This window comes from Vidua macroura, chromosome 17, assembly GCF_024509145.1.
Source record: "Vidua macroura isolate BioBank_ID:100142 chromosome 17, ASM2450914v1, whole genome shotgun sequence".
In the NCBI taxonomy this organism is placed as follows: domain Eukaryota; kingdom Metazoa; phylum Chordata; class Aves; order Passeriformes; family Viduidae; genus Vidua; species Vidua macroura.
In genome coordinates, this window is record NC_071587.1 from 5770378 (window position 1) to 5793333 (window position 22956).

The 22956-nt window shown below is 54.9% G+C and overlaps 1 protein-coding gene across 4 annotated transcripts in view; it reads left to right on the forward strand.

Moving 5' to 3' along the window:
- PLCG1 (phospholipase C gamma 1) overlaps positions 1 to 22931 on the forward strand; it is a 41645-nt gene extending 18714 nt beyond the window's left edge. The window contains exons 4-32 of one of the 4 annotated variants that reach the window (XM_053993100.1): positions 131 to 178; positions 4502 to 4586; positions 5609 to 5692; positions 5863 to 5885; positions 6961 to 7033; positions 8036 to 8137; positions 8825 to 8943; positions 9737 to 9822; positions 10151 to 10271; positions 10648 to 10816; positions 11216 to 11338; positions 12222 to 12323; positions 12557 to 12744; positions 13039 to 13239; positions 13639 to 13758; positions 14052 to 14232; positions 14514 to 14591; positions 15057 to 15160; positions 15407 to 15503; positions 15603 to 15675; positions 15906 to 16063; positions 16564 to 16660; positions 17107 to 17331; positions 18157 to 18305; positions 20089 to 20203; positions 20398 to 20559; positions 21078 to 21166; positions 21790 to 21977; positions 22321 to 22931. In XM_053993100.1, the coding sequence (XP_053849075.1) occupies positions 131 to 178; positions 4502 to 4586; positions 5609 to 5692; positions 5863 to 5885; positions 6961 to 7033; positions 8036 to 8137; positions 8825 to 8943; positions 9737 to 9822; positions 10151 to 10271; positions 10648 to 10816; positions 11216 to 11338; positions 12222 to 12323; positions 12557 to 12744; positions 13039 to 13239; positions 13639 to 13758; positions 14052 to 14232; positions 14514 to 14591; positions 15057 to 15160; positions 15407 to 15503; positions 15603 to 15675; positions 15906 to 16063; positions 16564 to 16660; positions 17107 to 17331; positions 18157 to 18305; positions 20089 to 20203; positions 20398 to 20559; positions 21078 to 21166; positions 21790 to 21977; positions 22321 to 22363 (3403 nt within the window). In that variant the 3' untranslated portion in view covers positions 22364 to 22931. The remainder of the gene's footprint in view (positions 1 to 130; positions 179 to 4501; positions 4587 to 5608; positions 5693 to 5862; positions 5886 to 6960; positions 7034 to 8035; positions 8138 to 8824; positions 8944 to 9736; positions 9823 to 10150; positions 10272 to 10647; positions 10817 to 11215; positions 11339 to 12221; positions 12324 to 12556; positions 12745 to 13038; positions 13240 to 13638; positions 13759 to 14051; positions 14233 to 14513; positions 14592 to 15056; positions 15161 to 15406; positions 15504 to 15602; positions 15676 to 15905; positions 16064 to 16563; positions 16661 to 17106; positions 17332 to 18156; positions 18306 to 20088; positions 20204 to 20397; positions 20560 to 21077; positions 21167 to 21789; positions 21978 to 22320) is intronic. The other 3 variants (XM_053993102.1, XM_053993101.1, XM_053993103.1) reach the window with 3 other exon arrangements.
- Positions 22932 to 22956: the final 25 nt, after the last annotated feature.

Here is a 22956-nt window from a genome sequence, read left to right on the forward strand (position 1 = left end):
CGGGTTCTCTGGTGGGAAGGAGGGATGTGGGAGTGGATGGTGTGGCACTGAGCATCTTCCAGAGAGAGGCTGGAGCAGGGGCTGGTTGTTGAGGAGCTGAGTGTGTGCCTGTTTGTGCCTTCCCACCTAGGTGGCTCCGGAAGCAGTTCTACTCCCTGGATCGCAACCGGGAAGACAGGTGAGGAGGGAGAAAGCTGCAGTCGTGTTCAGGGGAGGCTTTGAGCTGGAAGGGTTCACCTTTGACTTGAAACCCCAGCCTCTGGGATTTTTGTTGCGTTCCTTAGGCTTTTAATGCTCGTTTTCAAGGAACCTTAATCCAAGTCCCAAACTTGCCTTTTCACTGAATTAAAAAAAGCCTTAAAAAGCCGTCTTGTTTTCCTGACCTATTTCTCAGCTGTTTAGACCCAGTAACACCTTGAGAGCCCACAGCTGTGAAACACCTTTCCCCCACCTGGCACCACCCAAGGAAGCAGACATCAAAGAGCCAAGAGGCAGTTCAGGGCACCCCATCAGGGCTGAACTGGGTTGTGTTTATTACTCTCCACCCTGTTTGTTCTATTCTCCTTTTCTGAGGCCTGTAAGGGCATGGATCATCCCACTGCTTGGCTTGTGGGGCTCTTGGGTGAGTACTTAGTGTTGTCCTAGCAAGTAAAATGTCATGCTTGTCATGAGGAGGTAAGGGAAGGAATTGGGTCATGGTTCACCATGAGATACGGGAGGGGACATTTTCCTGTTGGGGAGGTGAGTTCCACCGTGCTCTGCTCGCTGCCCACTGCCATCACCAGTTTTCCAGTCCCAGCGCTGGCTGCCAGCCTGCTCTTACTGAGCTGCTGTTGTTTGCCTCCTTCCATCCACGGGACATGCTTCTCCCCTGTGATGTTAACTGAGCCCATTAACCTTTCAGCATTGATTCCTGTGTTAATGTGCTCCCCTGGAGGCATCAGCCCTGCCTCCAGCTGCTGTGCAGCACATGGGTCCCACCTGCCCCTTTTCCATGCTCTGTTGTCCAGAGAGGGCTGACTGGAGAACGCTGGGGTCCAGAGCATCCTCTGCTTTGTCCTTGTTGTGACCCTCCCAGGACAGCCAGCCAGGGCACAAACTGAACCTGTCCAGGAGCAGGCAGGAGTGTGTTGCATGGGGCAGATCCTGCTGCACTGGACATTTTTGCCTTTGCAGTGATTTATACTGTGGCATGACGAGAGCACCGCTGGGTGCTCGGGGATTTTGTGGAGGAGGAATAAATCCTCACAGAGGCAGAAAGGGAAGAAAAGGAGCTTTAATCTGTTGCAGCTGCTCTGCATGAGCCACACACCTTTTGAATCCAGGCTTGGGTTGTATACACAGTGGTGATTGGGCACAGTGTTTCCTAATTCTGCCATGGAGAGCACTGAGGCAGGTGCAGGGGTAGCTGTGTGGAGGTTTTGGAGGAGGAGTACAGGAAAAGTGGAAATAATTGGTCCTTTTTTCCCCTCTGGTTATGCAGTAAAACTGATGAAATGGCATCCCAACAGTACAGAAGGAGATTGCATGTATAGATCTGTCTGCCCAAGGCAGATCAGCAGAGCTGACACCCAGCCTGTTGCATCCCTGTTGTTTCTATTGATATCATCTTTTTATTAGCATTTAGAATTAAAGCAGCAAAATCCAATATATTCCTTACGTGTCCTTACCCACAGGGAGAGGTTTCAGTGCAAAACCCTTAATTAGGAGAGCTGCTGCTCCAGCCCAGGCAGTGAGAGGAGCAAAACATCAACAGAACGGATGTGGAAAGATTTGGGGTCTTCCCATTTACAAACGTTTTACAAGGATCCATGTGTTTTCTGCAAGGCAGAGGCTACAGTTATGTGACATACACATCTCCTGGATTAAATCTTGCCCCCTGTGAGGCATTTCAGCATTAAATTTAATGTCACTGAGCTCTTTGCTTTTGCTTCTCAGCCTGGAAGTAGGTTTTCAAAGGGAACAGTGAGTTGTGATTTTCTTTTAAAAAAACCCCACTTGCACACCATCCTTGATCCTTTCCAGAACAGATAGGGTTTTGGCAGCTGCAGAAATCATTCCCAGCATTTGTGTGCCCCATGCCTCAGCCTCTTGTGCTGGAGCCCTTTCTTCTCTCTGCCTTCCCCTGCTGGGGGCCCGGCCGTCCCTTCCAGCACCAGCAGATGGTGGCTGTTTCCACTGGCTGCTGGCCCTTTGGGTATTTGTTTTTCCAAGGGAGGTTAGGTGGAAAGAGGAGGATAACAGGATGCTGGGTTTTTTTTCCTAATTGCTGTGGAGGAGACCGTTTCACCTCTGGCCAGGAGAGCTGCCCATGGCTGGGAGCAGCATTTACTAAGGGCTGGCAGGGGAATGTTTCCATCCCCCCTGTGAGAGGGCTGGGCCTCTGGCCTGTTTGTCATGAAACCTTAAAAATTGTTCCACAGAAAAAATCAGTTTATTTTGTTTTCACTTTCTAGTCTGAAAATACTACTAAGCTGTTTATCCAAGGTCTCCAGCACTTTAAGATGATGAATAACACACAATAAATAAAATCCTTCTGTACCCTGTCCTCCTTCTGTAGCCAAGAGGGAAATGCTGGTCACAGCTTTGACAGGGCTTGCTCATGTCACATCAGCGAGCAGGGCTGTGGTCCAGCACCTCCTGTGAAACAGCTCAGCTTCACCAGAGCTGAGTGTCAGCTCCAGCGAGTCTCCAGGAATGGCTGCTGCTGGTTCTGCTCTTCCAGCCTCTCCTGCTCTTCATCCATGAGCTTTTTTGCAGTCTCATGCTCTCACCAAGGAGGGATTGCTGCTGGGCAGCCCTGGGGACTCTGAGTGTCCTGTTGGGGTCCCATGACAACTGTTACATGCTGTGTTTCCTGACATGTGAGGGCATCTCTTGTACTCCTGGCTCACTCCACGCATTTCTCTGTCACCCAGGAGCCCATAGCTGGGACCCCCTGCCCGGGGGGGTCACACAGCACCCTGCACATGACTATGGATGCTGGGTGTGTTGGAGAAGGGAAGGGGCAGGATCTCCTCCCAGAACACTCACTCTGAGCCCCAGGGTAACTTCACCTGCCAGGGAGGTAGAGGTGCAGGGGAGATACTTGTGCTCAGTGTCTGTTGCTGACTGTACAGCTGTGAGGGAAGGGGGACCATTTCTCAGCTTTTTTTTCCTTTCTTTTTCTGTTCTGCCAGTGAATGGCAGGACACTGCAAAGTCCACGGATGGCTGGGTGCTGGCCTCGGGCACAGCACAGGAGCTGGGCCAGGTCCTGCTGTGGCCGTGTGTGTCCGGGTCCCCAGGGCTCTGAGCCCAGGAACAAGGGCTCTCTGTGTCCTGCTGGCTGCCGAGCCCTGGTCTCTGCAGCGCCTGACACCAGCCGGTTTCTCCCTCTCCGTGGAGCTCTCTCCATCCCTCCTCCTTCCTGTGGTGTTTGAGATCACCCTGCTTTCAGGACAGAGTGTAAAAAAGATGTCACATGTGAATGGCAGCATGCCTCTGGGTTAAATCCCCTGTGCAGGGCATCTTCCCTGGTGTTTTTATATTTGCACTCCAAAGCCATAAGGATTTCCAGACTTGCCCTATGCTTTGTGGGATGGGGGAGCATCCTGTAGGATCCTGTGTTCCCACGTGCTCAGTGGGGGACAGAAGCACCATCTGTGATTGCAGGGGTGGACTCCCAGGACTTGCTTTTAAGGCAGGAGCTGCCAGAAAAATGATTGGACACAGACCCCCTCAGCTTCTAAATCCTGCAGATGGGAGGCATCCTCATTTCTCCTTGCTGCAGGGCTGGTGCCTCATGTGGGGACAGCTCTGGAACAGGCAAGGGCAGCCCAGAGCTCCTTCCTGCCTGTGTCTGCCTGCTGGGGTGTGGGATCCTGCTCAGGGCTGGCACTGGAGCTTTCCCTGGTCTGGGAACCAGCACCTTTGGTGTGGAGGGCTTTGGGGAGCCTGCACTCCCTGCCTGCAGCGTGTGTGGCTGGGAGAGCACAGCTGGGCACGACGTGGCACTGCTGTGCCTGTGGCTGGGGACCAAAAATGGCTTTTTTCCTTTCCTTAAGATAAAATTAGCTGAGTCCTAACCACTTAGAGAGCCTGTCCTGCTCCAGCAGGCCAGGGAGTGGGTTTTGGAAGGGAGTTGGTCACCCAGCATCCACGTTGGGGCACAGTTGAAAAATGCTTCTTCCTGGTCGTTCATTTAAAGCAGTGGGTGCTGCCTGTCAGCTGTGGCATCAGCTCAGTTGGGCAGAGGCTGCTGGGCTCACTCCTGCAACTCCTGCAGCTCTGTCAGGAGTTGCAGGAGCACTGTTTGCAGTCCCCACTGACATGCAGATATCTCTCTCTGCTCCCCACATCTCCCCCACTGTTCCCAGCCTCAGCATCGCTCTGGGGTCACGCATCCATCCTTGTGTCACAGCTGATGTCCCTTTGGGCGCGGCCTCTCTGTGCATGTCCCAGCCCCAGGGTGAGACCCCCTCCATCCCAGACCCCCTGAACATGTCTCCCCTCTATCCCAGGATCTCTGCCAAGGATCTGAAGAGCATGCTGTCCCAGGTCAACTACCGGGTCCCCAACATGCGGTTCCTGCGGGAGAGACTCACGGTGAGTGTGTGACCCCTCTGCTCTCCCCCTCAGCACCAGGGACCCTCAGCAGTCCATTGCCTGCCTTTGAGCAAAACCTGGTGGTGGTTAAACTCCCAGGGAGTGTTTGCATATTGCAGAGCCTCCCAGCCTTTCCTGGGAGGGCCCCCACCCACGGTGGTGACTGAAGAGGTGCCAGCTCCCACTGGGTGCCGCACCCTGGCCCATTTGTGGCCAGCACTCTCTCCTTACCCCACCCTGCCTCCCACACTCCCCTCATTGCTCCTGGCTCCAGTCATGCAGACCAGCTACCAGGTCCTGTATCCTGGCTCTTGCACCCACTGCCAGCGAGTGATGCTCTGCCAGCATCACCACTGACCCAGGGAGGAAGGGTCACCTCATTCCTACCAGCACAGAACTCCAAGGCCAAAGAGTGGTGTATCCAAAGGAGAGCACACGCTTTGGGTCTTGCACTTTCCAGACACTTCAGATACTCTGGGCAAACAAAAAAATCAAATTATCCTTTTGTAAGTATTCAGTAAGTGGTGACACTTTATCAGTGTGTGGGTTGCCTTCGTGTGGGTGAGCTTGGGGAATTGTGAAATTCATTTTAGATGTGCCTGTGCCCTGGGCACTGCAGGGTCCTGCTGGCCCCAGGAGAGACTCTGGCAGATTTGTTAAGGTTGGAAAAGCCCTCTAAAGTCATTGAGTCCAACCATTACCCAGCATTGCCATGTCCACTAAACCATGTCCCCAAATGCCACGTCCACGTGTTTTTTGAGCACGTGCAGGGATGGTGACTCCACCACTGCCTGGGCCACCTGTTCCAATGCCTGACCACTGTTTTAATGAATTTTTCAAAATATCCAATCTAATCCTCCCCTGGCACAACTTGAGGCCATTGTACAGGAGGCAAAGTCTGAACAGGTTTTGGCCTTCTCCTCCTTCTTTCCCCAGGGATACTGGTGGGAAGAGACATTCCTTAAGCCATGCAGAGTTACCTGTGGCCTCTGTAAAACCTCTGGGTTTGATTTGTTTTTCAGGATGTGGAGCAGAGGAACGGGGATATCACGTACGGGCAGTTTGCACAGCTCTACCGCAGCCTGATGTTCAGCGCCCAGAAAACGGTAAGAGCTGAATTCTCCAGGGGAGGAGAGGGAAGGGAGAAACCATATTTGTTACTGGGCATTCCCACTTAATTGACTTTTTAACCCTGCTGCCCTCAGGGTGAGCTCTGCTCTTGGGAGTTAAGAAGTTATTGAGTGCAAACCTAATGCTTGTGCTTCTTCTTTTGCAGCTGGATGTCCCGTTCTTGGAAAGGTGGATAATTCTCTGTGTTTTCTGTGGAAGGGACTGTTCTCTTTTACTCCTTAACATGCTTTGGGGCCTGCAGCAGCATGTTGGGCTGGGGCATTATGCACTCTTCCTGCTCCTGTGCTGCCTGTGGTTCTGTGCTCTGAACAAGCATCATTGCTGTAGACACTTTAGCTCGGGGCAGGGAGGAATCTCTCCCTCCCAGACATCCCAGTGAGATCCAGCTCAGGTCAGTTGGTTGATGTGAAGTGATCAGACCTCGAGCCATCTCCCAGGGATTATGCTTGTGGTGGCTGCAGAGCCTTCCCCACCCAGGCAGTGCCTCTGGTGCCATTGCCCGCTGTGCCCTTCCCTGCCCTCTGCTCACCTTGGCTGTGATAGAAAGAGCTTGAATTTAGACACAGGAGCTAAAGAGTGAAAGACTTACTGACTTGTCCAGGTAATTCCCAATGGTTTCCTTCCTTTTTTTCCTATAACCATAAAACAGAGATGTGAGAACCCTCAGCAGGGCATCTGGCTCATCCCTCTGCCCAGGGCAGCCAGCACTGCCCAGTCCACTTTGGATTTTGTGGTGTTAGTGCCCAGCATGGCCCTTGGCTGTCCATTGTGACTTACAGCAGTCATGGACCAGTCTCCCGAGATTATCAGCTACAAACAGTTCCCTTCTTCATTCCCTGTGTCTTGTCTCCATGAGCCCATGTTCTCTGCATGCCTGTAGGTCTGTCCTGTCTGCAGTCACCCCTTAACTGCCCTGCACCTATTCAGTTCTTTACACTCAGGTTCAAACTACACCCTCTATTTTTTTTTTTTCACTAATCCATCCCTCTAATGGTTTTTGCTTCCCTTTGCCAGAGTTTAATGTTATCATGCCCTTGTCAGTGTGAACCCTGTACTGCTCCTGGAGTAGTCCCTGGTTCTGAGATGTGGACATGTGTTTGCTCTCCTCAGCTCATCCCACTCTGCTCCTTCAGTGCTGCATGCTCAGGGCACATCTGGCTGTACTGCCAGGGAGGTGGCAGATGGCATCTCACGTGATGTGCTGCACTGGTGACTGAAGCTTCTCTCTCTCTCTGCTTGTCAGGGGTGCAGAAAGGTCTGAGCACTTCAGGGTGTCGCTGCTGGAGCTGCAGAAGTTTTTGCTGGAGTACCAGAGGGTGAGCTCAGCACAGGCAGGGGGGAGGGACAACGGGGTAGGCACTGGTGACATTAGGGGTCCAATGCTCCGAGGGTAGCCTTGCTGTGGGGCTGGGATGATTGGGCTGTGGGCTGCTCTGCCTGCACAGCTCATCCTTCTGGAGCAGGAGGTGTTGTAGGGGAGGCACTGGGGAGGGCAAACCTGAACTCAGCTGGGCACCATGGCCAGAAAAGGAACCAGGAGATCAGGGAGGAGTGGGGGTCCCAGGAGGCAGGAACTGATCAGTGGAGGCTGACCCAGTCCCCGTGACCTCAGCTGGTTACCAAAGGTTTGCTGCAGCCAAGAAGTCATGTCCATCCTGTTGTTCAGGAGGTGTCAGCAGTTCCTGAGGAGCAGCTGATGGATTCAGCTGCTGATTCTTCAATTTAAAAGCAATCTGGGGTCACACAGCAAGCACAGCATGCATGTGCAGACACACATGCAGGCACCAGCAGTGCATTTGTGGGCAGCACAGACCCCTTGGCTCTTGCCAGGTTCCTGTCTCATTGCTGGTCTCCTCCAGGAGGGCAGGGCTGGCTGGCAAAAGCCCTGCTGTGGCTCATGGCTCCTGCTCTGCCCTGTCCCCCACTGCCACCTCCCTGCCTGTGGTCTGCAGCCAGCAGGGAGTTAACCAATGGGGAGATGTTTTGGTGGCTAATGAAAGAAACCCAGGGTGAGAGAGCCAAGGGAAGCTGGGTTGGCTTCTGCTGCTGAAGGAGGAGGGATGGCAGATGTTGTTCAAAGGAGCTATCAGAGAGAAAAATGCACGGCATTGAGAAAATGAAGCCCACTCAGAAGCAGGGCAGATTTCCTCCTTGTGTGCTATCCAGCATTTGTGCTGACAGTTGAGTTCCTGGCAGAGATGGTCTTGCATCTAAAACCACCTCCTTAATGGTTAAAGCTTCGAACTGGATGAGCTGCATGTGGTTTGCAGTAATACATTCTGAAATGGCTTCTTTTATGTCTCCCCTGGGCTTTGCAGGAGCTCTGGGCTGCAGATACCCTTCAGGTACAGGAATTCATGTTCAACTTCCTGAGAGACCCTTTGAGGGAGATTGATGAGCCTTATTTCTCCCTGGATGAAGTAAGACACCTTGAAGATGGCGTGTGTGGAGCAGGGTGATGCAGGGGATGACATCCCTGGTGTGATGTGTGCTGTGGTGGGACAGCTCTGCTGTCTGTGCCTTTGCTGCAGGGTGAGGGTGCTGGAAGGGTCACAGCTCCTGGGAGATGGACGTGGTTGGCAAAGGGAATGGCTTCTGGGCTGTGCTTTTGTGCTGAGTGTGTGCAGCTGGGAGTACTCACCAGGCAGTTCATCTGGAGGAGGAGAGGGGCTGCCTTTGGTTTAAGGCTGCCTTGGGGTATGTAAGGATCTCTTCAAAGCAAGAAGAGCTGAATAAAGAATAAAAACAACTAGAGATGACCATGTCACTGGCACTCTGGACTATGCCAAGGTCCCTTGACCCACATGGCCTTAGTAAGCTATTGCCTGCCATGTGAGCTGCAAAATAAAATGCAGAGCCATTAATTTGTCTCTAGCTGGGTCAAAGGGTCTGGCACAGAGATATCTGGCAGAGCTCAGTGGGTAGGTGGCAGTGCCCAAGCTGTGGTCACTCAGGCACCCTGGCTCAGGTAGCTGGTGTGCTGTGGGGCAGCCCTGGTCAGTCTGTGCTGGATGTCTGCTGGCACAGAACGGGAGATGTGTGTGAAGCTAAACCACAGCAGCTGGCTCCTCTGCATCATTAACACGTTTCTGTTTCTTCCTGAGCAGTTTCTCACCTTCCTGTTTTCCAAAGAGAACAGCATCTGGAACTCGCAACTGGACATGGTGTGTCTGGAGAACATGAACAACCCTCTCTCCCATTACTGGATCTCCTCCTCACACAACACGTAAGGACAAGGGGAGGACTCTCTCCACCCAGCTGCTCTCAGCATCCTTTTCTCATGCTAGGGTGGGAGTATCCCGATTTTGCCTGATTCCAGTGATGTGTCAAGTAGACTTTTCCAAACCAAGGCCAGTATGTCAGAGACCTTCCTCTTGGTCCCCCACTCCTCCCTTCTGTCATTTAGCCATAAATGCTTTGCTCAGACATTGTCAGCAGCACACACCTGCACAGGCGTTCAGGTGCCTTCACGTCCTGGGCTGTCGCTCTGGTAATTTCTCACCATTAGCAATGTCATTCTCCAGAGCCTCTCAGGACAGATGTGATAAACCCTGTCAGGCTGAAATTGGCCATTTTCCGCCCTCTGCTTCTAGAATAATTTTGCAGACAGACTTTCTGTGCAGACAGACTCCATCTGTGCTCTGAGTTCATGCTAGCCCAAATTTAAAGGACCAAGAGCCTAAGCCAGCTGAGCAGCCCTGAGGGCAGGCAGTGAGATCCTGTCTGCCTGCAAGAGCTCATCTAACCCTGTTCTCAGGCTGCAGGGGGCTCTTTGTGGCACCAGTGCTGATACTGCTGTCTGAGGTTTGTCTCAGGAGCTGGGGCTGGACCTCAGAGGAGTGCTGGCAGCACCTTGCAGCAGGGGCAGAGCTGAACCCCTCACCCGGGGAAAGTGGCAGGTGTGGAGAAGCACCACTCCTGCCATTCCCATGTGGCAGAGGCAGGTCCACAATGTCCCAGCAGACACCTGTGCCCACAGTGGGCTTGTCACTGTGCTGATGTGTTGTCTCACCTGGAAGGTACCTGACGGGGGATCAGTTCTCGAGCGAGTCCTCGCTGGAGGCCTACGCCCGCTGCCTGCGCATGGGCTGCCGCTGCATCGAACGTGAGTACCCGGGAGTGGCCCTTCTGTCTGTCATCACAGCAGCTTGTGGTGCTCAGGGGAGGCTTTGCAAGGAAGGCAGAGCTGAAGGTTGGCGTGGCCAGTAGTAACGTTAACACCATGATGTGCAGAAAGAGCTGAGGTCGTTTGCTTTGTGGGACTGGGTGATCTGTGCCCAAGGTTTTGGTCCCACAGAAAGATCACGGCTTTCACTGATCACCTCACTCCTTTATTGCCTTCCAGGACATTTCCCAGCAGCACCTGGCTCAGTCTATCTCATGTCCATGTCATGCCTCTACTCCAGCTAAGTTTCCCCTGTGGTCTCTTTCAGTGGATTGCTGGGATGGTCCCGATGGCATGCCGGTCATCTACCACGGGCACACCTTAACCACCAAGATCAAGTTCTCTGATGTCTTGGTCACTATCAAGGAGCACGCCTTTGTCACCTCTGAGTGAGTACAGCAGGACTTCAGCTAGCAGAGCAGAGAGAGGGTGGAGCCAAGGCTGTAGCAAAGTGAAACTCACTTTATCCAGAGGTGCAGCACAAGGCCTGGATGTGGTGGGAAGAAAGTGTGTCATGTCTGCCAGCCAAAGGGAGATTTTTCCCAGAAAAATGTTGTGGGAGGGAGGGCTTTAGGTAAACCCCAGTAGTTTGCCAGTCCTTCTCCACCCTGTGCACTCCTGAAGGGTGGCTACAGGCAGCACAGATGGCTCTTGATGTGAGCTGCTCCTGGAGGGCATAGAGGCCAGGCTTTTAGACAGAGGTCAGAAGTCCTTGGTTCCACCCAGATCCCATGCTGGTTTTGATGGCTCTGCTCCTTCTCCCAGTTTCCCTGTCATTCTGTCCATTGAGGACCACTGCAGCATTGCTCAGCAGAGGAACATGGCTCAGAATTTCAAGAAGGTTTTTGGAGACATGCTCTTGACCAAACCAGTCGATATCTCTGCTGATGGCCTTCCATCTCCAAACCAGCTCAAGAGGAAGATTCTCATCAAGGTGAATTCCCTTGCCCAGCAAGGCTCCTAAGTGAGGGTATGGGACTGAGGCAGCTGCCTTTGGAAGAATGTGGTTGGCAGTGTAAGGAAGTGGAGACCTGATGCTAAGAACAACTGGATACAAAAAAGCTCTCTCACTTCAGAGGACCTGCTGGGAAATGAGCTCAGCAGCTGGGTGCTGCCTTTCTTTGAGGGCAGGGGGGGCATTGGTATTTCTGCTTCAAGAACCATCTTTGGGAAGAAGGGGTGGGACTTCAGTGCTATTTTATGATCCCTGTGGCATGGGTCTTGTTTATTCTAATCTGGAGGACCCCACTGCAGCAGACCTGGGCTTTTAGGGCTGTTCACCAGGAAATCTATGCTGCTTTTTGGGTGCCTGACCCCCTCTCTCATCCCACAGCACAAGAAGCTGGCAGAGGGCAGCGCTTACGAGGAGCTGCCCACGTCGGTGATGTACTCAGAGAATGACATCAGTAACTCCATCAAGAATGGGATCCTCTACCTGGAAGACCCCATCAATCACGTATGTCTGTGCCATGGTGACCCAGCTCCTGCTCTGAGGGCTCTGTCAGTGACATGGTGGCTCTGTCAGGTCCTGTGTGCTGGAAGGAAGGGCTGTGGTGCAAATGGTTGAAGAGGCTCTTGGTCTGTCTGGTTTCTCAGGTGTCCCTGAAGGCTAAGGACGTTTTATGCTGGCTCTCTCTGTGCTTTTCTCTTGGAATCTCCTGTGGGCCTTTGCTAGAGGCAGAAGGCTGAGCTAGAGGGAGCTCTGGGCCAAGGCACTGCAGCCTGTGATTTGTGCTGCAGGAGTTTCTGGAGATGGCTGTGCTTCCAGCCCTGCCTCCTGCCAAGTGCTGACAGACACACCTGACAAACCTGAGCAAGGGTTTGTCTTTGTAAAGCACTGAGTGTTCATCACTGTGTGCATTTACTCACAGCCCACCTTCAGCAGCTTCACTCTGCTGATGGTCTGTCTGGCAAAGCCACATGCAAATGGAATAGGTTTTTTTAAAAACAGTAAAATGCAATGGTAAATCCACATAACCATCTCTGATAGCTTCACCTCAGATTGCCCCTGTGCTGAGTCCATACAGACTGGTTTGGGTTTGGTTTGTTTTTTTTTTTTTGCTCATCATTTGGTCATCTCCTTTTATTAAATGTTGGAGTGTTTGCAGTGTGATTTATCACATGCTGGTTTTTTTGCTACTGATAAATCCATGCCTCAGATCTGGGGGATGTCTTAGAAGCTCCTGTGACTCACTGGAATCAGTGTTGGTGGCTTTCCTTCACAAACCTGATCGTCCCTCCCTGCTTGTACTGGTCAGGAGGAGATGATCCCATGGGTGGGTGGTGGGCAGTTTGGTGCTTCCCCAGGGGTCTCTTTGCCAAAGTTCATTTCCTTGCAGGAGTGGAACCCACATTACTTTGTGCTGACCAGCAGCAAGATCTATTATTCTGGGGAGACAACCAGTGACCAAGGAAACGAGGATGAGGAAGAGCAAAAGGAGGTGAGGGCTCTCCTGTGGGACTGTGAGTTGTTCCCCAAGGAAAGGCCTTGACTGCCCAAGGGGCTGAGCATTGCCATTGCCAGCTGACTTCAGGGGGAGATCCTGTGGTGGGAAGGCTGGGAGCTGCTTCAGGAACTCCCTGGTCCCAGCTGGCAGACCCCTGAGCAAAGCAGAATCCAGCACCATGAGCCTGCCCTCAGTAACCCAGGGTGATGGCTTTTTCCCCCTGCCAGGTGAGCAACAGCACCGAGCTTCACTCCACGGAGAAGTGGTTCCACGGGAAGCTGGGAGCGGGCCGTGACGGGCGGCACATCGCGGAGCGGCTGCTGACGGAATATTGCATCGAGACAGGGGCCCCCGACGGCTCCTTCCTCGTCAGGGAGAGCGAGACCTTCGTCGGAGACTACACCCTCTCCTTCTGGTGAGGGCCCCAGTGCCAGCTCTGTGTCACTCCGGGGGTTGTTTCCTCTTGATGTTTTCTTCAGTGGTGGGGTCCCACTCCCTGCCCTGTGAGCAGTCCCTCCCCTGTTTCTGTGCCCCAGCATCATGCCAGCTCCCTGTCCCAGTGCAGAAGGGTCGAGTCTCTTGGGATCCTTATGCAGTCACTCTCCTGTGGGGCAGGAATGCCAGGTCAGGCTGGAGCTGTGCCTGAGGCAGGTGCAAAATCTCCATGGACAAGCCTGGCTTACCCCCTCCACCCCTCCCTGTTCCACAGGCGCAATGGGAAGGTGCAGCACTGCCGGATCCACTCGCGGCAGGACGCCGGCAGCCCCAAGTTCTTCCTGACGGACAACCTGGTGTTCGACAGCCTCTACGACCTCATCACCCACTACCAGGAGGTGCCACTGAGGTGCAACGAGTTTGAGATGAGGCTGACAGAGCCAGTGCCGCAGACCAATGCCCACGAGAGCAAAGAGTGAGTGCACCTGTGTGTCCATCGGGCAGCCGGGACACTGTAGGAAGCTCTCCCAGGTCTCTCCTCAGCCATTCCTCCCTTGCTGCAGTTTTCTGGTCCCCACTTTCTCCCCGTGGAGCTCTGTCACAGCAGCCATGCTGGCCAGCTTCGCTGTTCATGGAGCTGAATGTCATGGAGGCTCAGTGCAGAGCACAGAGCTGCTGGGTTTGGTTGGGATGCCCTGGCCCGTGCCACACCTCACCAAAGGCTCTGATCCTGCCTGCCCCATTGCAGTCCCTGTCTTCCTCTGGAGGATTCAAGGAGCCTTTTAGGGGCTGGAGGGGAAGCCACGTGCTGTGGCAGGGGTGTGGGACGGGCTGGGTGTGTGTGAGCTGTGCACAGCGATGTCTGTCCTGCCAGGTGGTACCACGCCAACCTCACGCGGGCCCAAGCCGAGCACATGCTGATGCGGGTGCCCCGCGACGGAGCCTTCCTGGTGCGCAAGAGGAGCGAGCCCAGCTCCTACGCCATCTCCTTCAGGTGTGAACCTGGGACAAGGGTGGTGGGTGCTGGAGGTGGAGCTGGGATGCTGCAGTGTGTGAGGGAGCAGGACAGGTGCCATCAGCCAGCCTTGAGCCCTCCCAGAACTCCTGTTGCTCTGGGATGGCCCTTGAATAAGTCCTTGAGATCCTGCTCTTCCTCCCATCCTCCAATGGGAGATGGCTGTGCTCAGCCACCTCACCAGGGACACCTTTTCCTTGGTGTCTTTATTTTGGCAGAGACCTTCTCTTGCCAGGTGCTAAGTGGCTTCTCCCTGTGTTTCCTCCCTCCAGGGCAGAAGGGAAGATCAAGCACTGCCGGGTGCAGCAGGAGGGCCAGACTGTGCTGCTGGGCAACTCCGAGTTCGAGAGCCTGGTGGACTTGATCAGCTACTACGAGAAACACCCGCTGTACCGCAAGATGAAGCTGCGCTACCCCATCAACGAGGAGACCCTGGAGAAGATTGGGACAGCGGTGAGTGCAGGAGCCAAAGAATGATGGACAGGTCCTTTTTGAGCTGGTGCCTTGAGGTGGTGGTGTGTGAGCCATCTCTTTGCTTTGCAGCCCACACCTCTTGGGGCTTCCTGACACTTGAGTGGAGTTTGGTGCTGCCCCTCTGAGGCAGGCTTGGGCTGCTGTTTGCTGTCTGCAGCACATCTTTGGTCTTGTGCCTTCCTGGGGCACTCTCCCACCTACCCCAAGGTAGCTTTTCTCCTGCAGTCACTGCTGTAACCACTGTCCCTTTGCTTCCACAGGAGCCGGACTATGGAGCCCTGTACGAGGGACGCCATCCTGGGTTCTATGTGGAAGCCAACCCCATGCCCACCTTCAAGGTACACTCTCACTGTTTGGCACAAAACAAACTGCAGGGCTGGAGGGTTGAGCAAGGATCTTATCATTTTCTAAGAGCTGTATTAGTTTGCACACCCATTTCTAGACCATGAAGAGAGAGATAGTGGAGGTTGAACCTCCAGGTTCCCAGGCTGGGCTGCCTCTTGTTCTGAGCTCTCAAACGAAGCCCCTCAGTGGTTCTTGGGACAGAGGAGAGTGCCTGTGTGGGGCCATACCAGACTTGTGAGCTCTGCTTTGGCATAAATGGGGTCCTTGATTTGCTCTGCAAGGTGTCACTAGGGTCTGGCAGCCTCTGTCAGCAGGGCTGGATGCTGCCTGCCTGCACATGATGTGCCTCACAGCCCCCCAACAAGCACATCTGTGGTGGGAGGTGATCTCTTATCCTGTGGGCTCGTTGTCCAAATGCCCATTCCCTGCCAGCTTCATGGAACCCCTCCTCATTGCAGTGTGCAGTCAAAGCCCTGTTTGACTACAAGGCACAGAGGGAAGACGAGCTCACCTTCACCAAAAATGCCATCATCCAGAATGTGGAGAAACAGGAAGGAGGCTGGTGAGTTGGTCCTGAGCCCCCCTTTTCCCTAAAGAATATGGTCAAACCTTGCTGTCACCATCCACACAAAGGTGTGTCCACTCTAGGGGTGGGTCTGTCTGGGGATTACCCATGAGCTGCAGAGTTCCAAAGCCTCACAAACCCTAAAAGCAGATGATGGAAGAGCTGCCTGTTCCCCTCACCCCCACTCAGAATACTCTGGGGTCCTGTGGCGGGTGCTGACATTGCCCCTTCCCTTCCTTCCAGGTGGAGAGGAGATTATGGTGGCAAAAAGCAGCTGTGGTTCCCTTCCAACTATGTAGAGGAGATTACCAGTCCCACTAGCCTGGAGCCAGAGCGGGAGGTGAGTATGGCCATGAGTGCAGCAAGGAGGGTTTGTGCCCCCGAGCTTGGCTGCTCTGCCCACTGTGCCCAGCACCATCCTGCTGTGCTTCCTTCCCAGCAGCAGCTGGATGAGAACAGCCCCCTGGGAGACCTGCTCGGAGGAGTCCTGGACGTGCCCTCCTGCCAGATCGGTGAGTGCCAGGGAGGGAGCATTGCAAAGGCCCCTTGAGGCTTCTCAGCCCTCACTTATTGCTGCCTGGGCTCCATTTATTGCCTCCAGTGGCCAGAAATGGGAGTTTCCTGTAGCTGTAGAGTGCCCGGGTAGCCATGAGTCCCTTTGCCTGTCTTCTCCCTTCCTGCCTGTGAAGGGCTTGGCTCAGCACCTGCAGTGACCTTGTCCCCTGCTCCCTGTCCCACGCAGCCATCCGCCCCGAGGGGAAGAACAACCGCCTCTTCGTCTTCTCCATCAGCATGTCCTCGGTGTCGCGCCTGTCCCTGGACGTGGCAGCCGACACGCACGAGGACCTGCTGGACTGGGTGAAGAAGATCCGGGAGGCAGCTCAGACAGCTGATGCCAGGGTGAGTGTGGGGAGCCCGTGGCAGGGGAGGAGGCAGCTCCTGGCCAAGTGCTGGGTGGAGCAGGTGGAGGCTGGTGGGGGGTGCTGAGGCGACAGCCTGTGATGGCTGGCAGAGCTGTTGCAGAGTTGGTAAAGCCAGAGAAATCTTGGACAATGTGGCAAGGGGTGGTGGCCATACGGCTTGAGAGGTTCAGGCTGGATATTTGGAAAAACTGGACAGCTGGGTGAGTGCTCAGTAAGTGAGGGGTTTCCATCAGTGGAGGGTGGCAAGGCTACAGATGCCCTGTGCTGGTACCAGTGCCAGTCCTGCTCTGGGCAGGATGTAGGACCTACCCAGGCCCTACCTGTGTGATGTCCCCCATGCAGACCTGGCAGATCTGCTGGTGGTCCCCACAGTGTGGGCAGGAGCCACACCAAGCAGTGAGGGTCAGCTTGTGAGTTGGGTCATCTATCACCACTGCTCCTACCTGGCCTGACACCTCTCTCACCCTCTCTTGGCAGCTCTCTGAAGGGAAAATGATGGAGAGGAGAAAGAAGATTGCCCTGGAGCTTTCAGAACTGGTGGTCTATTGCCGACCTGTGCCCTTTGATGAAGAGAGTGAGCATCTGCTGAGCTGGTGGCCCTCACAGGCAGTCGCTGTGGCATTACAGACCCTGTGGTGTGCCCCAAGGGGCTGCTTTGGCTAGATCTCAGCAGAGGCTAGGTGTCCAAGGTGTCCAAATCCCCAGTTCACCTTGGAGCTCTGGGTAGCTCCAGAGGGTACAAGATCCCTTCCCTATCCCTTGGTTGGTGAGGTCTGTCAGCACACAGAGCAGCTGCTGAGGGAGTGGGGCTGGGGAGCATCATGCCTGGTCAGTGGGAGCTGTGTTGGTGCTCTCGGTCATCGGTGTTGGGCACCTGGCAAACACCCTGCGGCACAGCAGGGTCTGCACAGCCCTGGTGGCCAGGCCAGGGGTGAGAGGATGGCATCAGGAAGGAGCTGGCATGGTTAAGTGTCAGCAAAGGGAGTGTGCTCGTGGCTCACACAGTGCTGTCCCTCCCAGAGATCGGCACAGAGAGGGCCTGTTACCGGGACATGTCCTCCTTTCCCGAGACCAAGGCGGAAAAGTACGTCAACAAGATCAAGGGCAAGAAGTTCCTGCAGTACAACCGCCTGCAGCTCTCCCGCATCTACCCCAAGGGCCAGCGCCTCGACTCCTCCAACTACGACCCCCTGCCCATGTGGATCTGTGGCAGCCAGCTGGTGGCACTCAACTTCCAGACCCCGGGTGAGGGCAGCAGGCAGGGAGGGTGGGCTGGCTCCTGGGGGTGCCCTGTGCCTCCTCCGAGCTGCCTGCTGAGCCCTGCTCCTGGCAAATGGGGGCTGGGAGGGGCTCTGGGTCTTGGAAGGGCTCTGCAGGAAGTGAGACCTGGGTTAATCTGCTCCAGAGGGCCGGATTGAGCCAAGGAGTTGCACTGAGCCTGGGGATTGTGCCATTATGAGAAAAAGATGAAATGGAGAGGAGGTGGGGGGTTCTCCCAGGCCCCTGGTGGTAAGCAGGGCAGGCAGGGAGGGTGACAGAGGGGATGGTGCTGCCCCAGGCTTGGGACACCAGCTGGTTGCATGGTCTGAGTCCAGCTGGCTGCTCTTCTTGCCTTTCCCCAGCTTCCATTCCTGCTCCTGCCGTGCAGTCCAGCCTTCCTTTCCCTGGCCTTTGCCAAACCCTGCTGTGAGCCTGCTCAGCTCACCGACACACCAGCAAAAACCCTGCCTCTTTGTTCCTGCTGGCTTTTTCATTCCTTCTGTGAATTCGAGCATCTCACAGGGTGTTTGGCAAACGCTACAGGCAGCACACGGAAAGCTGAAAATAGGAGGGAAAGAGGGAGGTGACCCATGGAGCACTGGGTAGTTGGGCAGATCGTGCATGGGAGAGTCACCTCATGGCCCTGACACTTGCACAGGCTGCGGCGGGGTCACTTTGCTCAGCATTGCCAAGGGGTGAGCCAGGTCCTCTTGCCAAGGGCTTCCTGGGAGGCATCAGTGATGGGGGTGATGATCCAGCTTGTGCACAAGGTGTCCTTCATCTCCTGTATCTCCTGCCTGTGCTCTCTAGACAAGCCCATGCAGATGAACCAGGCCTTGTTCATGTCCAGTGGCCAGTGTGGGTACGTCCTGCAGCCGACCAACATGAGGGACGACATCTTTGACCCCTTTGACAAGAGCACGTTGCGGGGCACAGAACCACTCTCCATCTCCATTGAGGTCAGTACCTCCTCCTGATGTGGGGGAATGCAGGGTCAGACCCCAGTGGTTATACCAGATTTGGGGTGACAGAATGGTTTTTCTGGGCTCCTGCCTGCAGCTGCTCCTCACCAAACCCGCTGGGCCCCTGTCCCGCAGCACAGACTGGGAGAGCCCTCGCTGAAGAGGGGCACTCACCGGTGCTGCTGAGGGAGGGGAGCAGCAGCAGCATCCCTGGATGCTCCCCCCAGGACTCCTGTCCAGGTCCCGGTGCCAGCAGGTGGCATCCACGAGCCGCAGAGGTGGCATCCCTGTCCCCAGAGCCTGGCCAGGACTGCATCCACAGGCTAACAACACAAGAGCTGTGCTTTGTCCCCTCCTTTCACTTAGTTGCTCCAGGCTCGATCTTTCCATTTCCCCTTGCTCATGGCCCCTCTTGGGAAGATGCTCGAGGTCAGGGCAAACTTTTCAGGCCACTTCTGTGTTGTGCTGCTGGTGATGATAAGAGGAGGGGGTCTGAGGGTGGGGCATGCCAGAGGATGGGTTGTGGATGCTTAATGAGTATTTTTTTACTTCCCTAATGGTGCAACTGAGGCTGGATTGTTCCTGTGCTAGCTCTGAGCTGCACAGCAGAGGTTCTGCAGGGATGTGGGAGAGTTCGCCAGGCAAAGCTTTGGAGGGCTGTGCCAAACCAGCTGGCTCTCATGTTTGGACCAGCGGGGTCCAGCAGCCTGTACAGGCATTCCCTGTGGTCTCAGAACCAAGCTATGGGTCAACAGTCTCCTTTGCCAGTCTCCTCAGTTCGTGTAGGCCTTGGGGAGGATGCAGTGGAGATCCTGCCTTCAGGTGCTCACAGGTTTTCTCTGTGGCCACCTCTGTTTTGGAGTGGTCCCACCTAAAAAAGTCACAGCCCTTCTCCATGAGGACGCCCTATTATGTACCCTCTGCACCACTGACCCCATGCCCACTGTCTCCCTAAAAATTCCCTGCCCCATCTGTTTTCCAAGCTCTTCCTGCACCTCAGGATGCGGCTGCCACCACCAAGTGTCAAGAGTCATTGTGCCATAGCCAGTCACTGTCGCCTTTAAGAGACAGGCTCAGCCTCTCACTGCCTGGCAAAACTGCCTGCTGTCCCCACCAAAGCCAGCTTTCATGGATGGAGAAGCCATCTCGAGCCCAGCATGACTCAAAGCACATGATCCAGTGCTGGCAGCAGGTCCTTCCCCTGCAACAGCAGCGTGCCGACAGCGCGCTGGAGCGACATATGGCCACGGGCAAGAGGGAGCTGCGATTGCTTTCTCCTGCAAGGAAGCAGCTTGTCATTTGAGTGGAGCACAGACTGTGCTGCAGGCACGAGGCAGAGCAGTGGTGGAGAGCAGCTCCTTCTCCTCCTCACACCAAGGCAGGAGGGCCGAGAAGTTTCGGCAAAGATGAGGGGGTCCAGCATAGTGTTCCCAGCATTGCCAAGGGCTCGGCTGGGAGCCTCGCTCCAGCTTGGCCAGCTGGGGGAGGGATGCTGTGGCCCAGGCCTGGCTGTGCTGGCAGCAGGCAGGAACCTGGAGCAGTTCAGCTGCTTTTTTTTATGGCTTACAAGTTGAACAGGGGATCAAGAACACTATAGCAGCTTCCAGAGGTGGGAGCTATTTCTCTCCAAGCTGCCGGCCGGGCTGGCTGTAAGTGCTGCTTCTATCTCCAATTAGCAGAGCCAGGGTAATTTATTTGGGAAGAAAATGTCTTGGTATGCAAACACATTTTCCCCCCTTTGTTCCTGTCTCTTACTAAGTCTCTCCTGCTCTCTGCTCAGGTCCTGGGGGCTCGGCACCTTCCCAAAAATGGAAGGGGAATTGTTTGTCCTTTCGTGGAGGTGGAGGTGTCTGGTGCTGAGTATGACAACGCCAAGCAGAAAACAGAGATCGTGGGTGAGTGGGGTGGGGAAGGGAATGGAGTGGGATGCACCAGCACTCCTGATCCTGGTGTGAGCCTTGGGCTCTGCAGCAAAGCCTGGCACTGAGCTGGGAGCTGCCCTTGTGCTGCCCCCGAGCCCAGCATCAGCCATGGGGCCAGTGGAAGGACTCAGTGGGGCTGCCCACTGACAGCTGTGTTTTGTGAGCAGCTGACAACGGCCTGAACCCTCTCTGGACCCCGAAGCAGTTCCACTTTCAGGTCAGCAACCCTGACTTTGCCTTCCTTCGCTTCGTGGTGTATGAGGAGGACATGTTCAGCGACGAGAACTTCCTGGCTCAGGCCACCTTCCTGGTGAAAGGCTTGAAGACAGGTGAAGCACTTGGGAGAGCAGGGAGGGATGTCATGGTGGTCCTCACCAGTTCACACTGTTAGCCAGAGAGATGCTGAGCTTCATGGGAGGGTGTTGTTGGGCCCCAGGCTGGCTCAGCCTGTCTCCATGACAGGTCACATCCCCAGCCAGTTAAAGGCAGGCAGAGCCATTTCCCAACAGCCCCTGGGGCCACCTGCCATTTTGAGGGAAATTTGGGAGTTTGGAGAATCACAGATTCATAGACTGAATGGATTGGAATTGGTTTGGATTAGAAGGGACCCTAAAGGCCATCTTGATCCAGCCCCACTGCCATGGGCAGGAACACTTTCCATTATCCCAGGCTGCTCTGAGCCCCATCCAAGCTGACTTTGGACACTTCAGGGATGGGGCAGCCACAGCTTCTCTTGGTAGAAGAGAAAAAGGGTCTTGAGAGAGAAAAACCCCCTTGAGTGCTGTGCCAGGGCACTGCCACCTCAGCTCCTGTGCAGCGAGTGACACCAGGGCTGTCTCTGCCGTAGGTTTCCGAGCTGTTCCCCTCAAGAACAACTACAGCGAGAACCTGGAGCTGGCTTCTCTGCTTGTCAAGATAGACATTTTCCCTTGCAAGGTGAGACTGGCTGCACACATGAGAAGGTGACCATGCTCTAGGGCTGAGGAGCAGAGCCAGTGAGCCCAGCCTGGCCCTGCCCACTCTCCTGCTCCAGTTGGGGCAGTGAGGCACAGTGGTGCCTGGCCTGAGTGCCTGTGGATGGCTGAATTCCCAGTGCTGCTCCATAGTGATGCCCAGCAGGAAAGCAAGCACTGGGTTTGCCTCCGGCAGCAGTCAGGGCGTTTCAGGCAGGGTCCTGCCTGCACTGGGTTTGGCTTGCCTGGAAATCCCATCAGCAAAACTGGAGAAGGCGGATTTGTCACAGTGCCTGTCTGTACTCCAGGGACATTGCAGCTCAGGATCACGGAGCTGGCTGGCCTGGGGCTGTCTCTGTTGGCATAAACAGAGGGCAGGGCTCCTTCTGAGACAGATGGTTCTTTTATTTCTTCTTTTAAAATGGTGCTGGTGGGTGCCAGCAATGGCTGTTAGAGCAGCTGCACGTTGCAAACCCCAAGCCCCCACGAGCCCTGGACAGCCTGCAGGGCAGCCAGGGCCCTGCACCACAGCTGCCCTTACTACAGGATATATGCTTTAAAATCATAAGCCCTTGATTGACTACAGCATTTTTTTCCTCATCCAAGCAGGAAAATGGCGAAATAAACCTCTTCAGTGCTTCATCCCTACGGGAACGAGCAGGGGATGGCTCCAGCCAGCTGCTGGCAAACAGAGGCAGAGAGGGCTCCTTTGAGTTGCGGTACCAGCAGCCTTTCGAGGATTTCCGTGTGTCCCCAGAGCAGCTCGCTGACCACTTTGAGAGCCGGGAGCGAAGGTGAGGCTGTTCATTCAGCTCTTCCCCTGCAGCATAAGGCCCCCCTGCATTTAGTCTGGCTGGAGGCAGATGAATGCAGCCTCCCTCTGACCCAAAGAGGAGCTGCAGCCTTGTTTGCTGCATGGAAACCCTGAATTTGAGCTGCAAGTTGCGCCAGCGCTTGTGGCAGTCACTGCTGTGGGAGTAGGGTGGGACACCACAGCTGGTAGCATTATCCCCAGTCATGGGGGATGTGGCTGAGCCCCCACCTTACTCCAGTGGGAAACTTGAGACCCATAGAGCATTGTCCTTGGTCATGCCATGGTGAGGCTGAGCTGTGTCCCCTCTCTGTGCCCCCTTCCAGGGTACTGCGGAGGACCCGGGTCAACGGGGACAACCGGCTGTAGCCCATCCCGGCGGGCGAAAGCACCTCCAGTGCTTGTGAATCTCACAGCACGCTGTGAACTGGTTTCTATGGAAACGGCACTGCTATGGCCTACTTTCAGGCAGCTTTTCCAGTTTCTCTGCTGAAGTGTGTTCAAGTGGAGAACTAAAAAAAAAAAAAAAAAAAAATTGGAAATAAACCCCACCCCGAACCAACCCCAAGCACCCACCAACCTTCACCACGAAGCCCTTAAGAAGCGCGTCGGTGCGGACAGGCTGCCAGAGGCCAGAGACAAAAGTGTCTATAATCACAGGAAGAGACCTAAAAACTCCCCATCCAGCCTCTGCGTCACTGCTCTGCTGTAATCCAGAGATCGTGTGCAGCTGCCGGAGCCTGCCTGCAGCCATCCTGTGCTGTGTCCGTGCCCAGAGCTCTGGGCCAGGCGTGACTGCAGTGACCACGGCAGCACCTCTGTCTGTCCTGGTGACACCGCATCTGACCTGTATAGCCACTGCCGAAGGGCCCAGTAGTGAAACTCTACATTTACAGGGCCGCTCTAGCTTTAAATGACAATAAAAGTGTCAGTATTATGTGTGTGCTGGCTCAGCTGTCTGG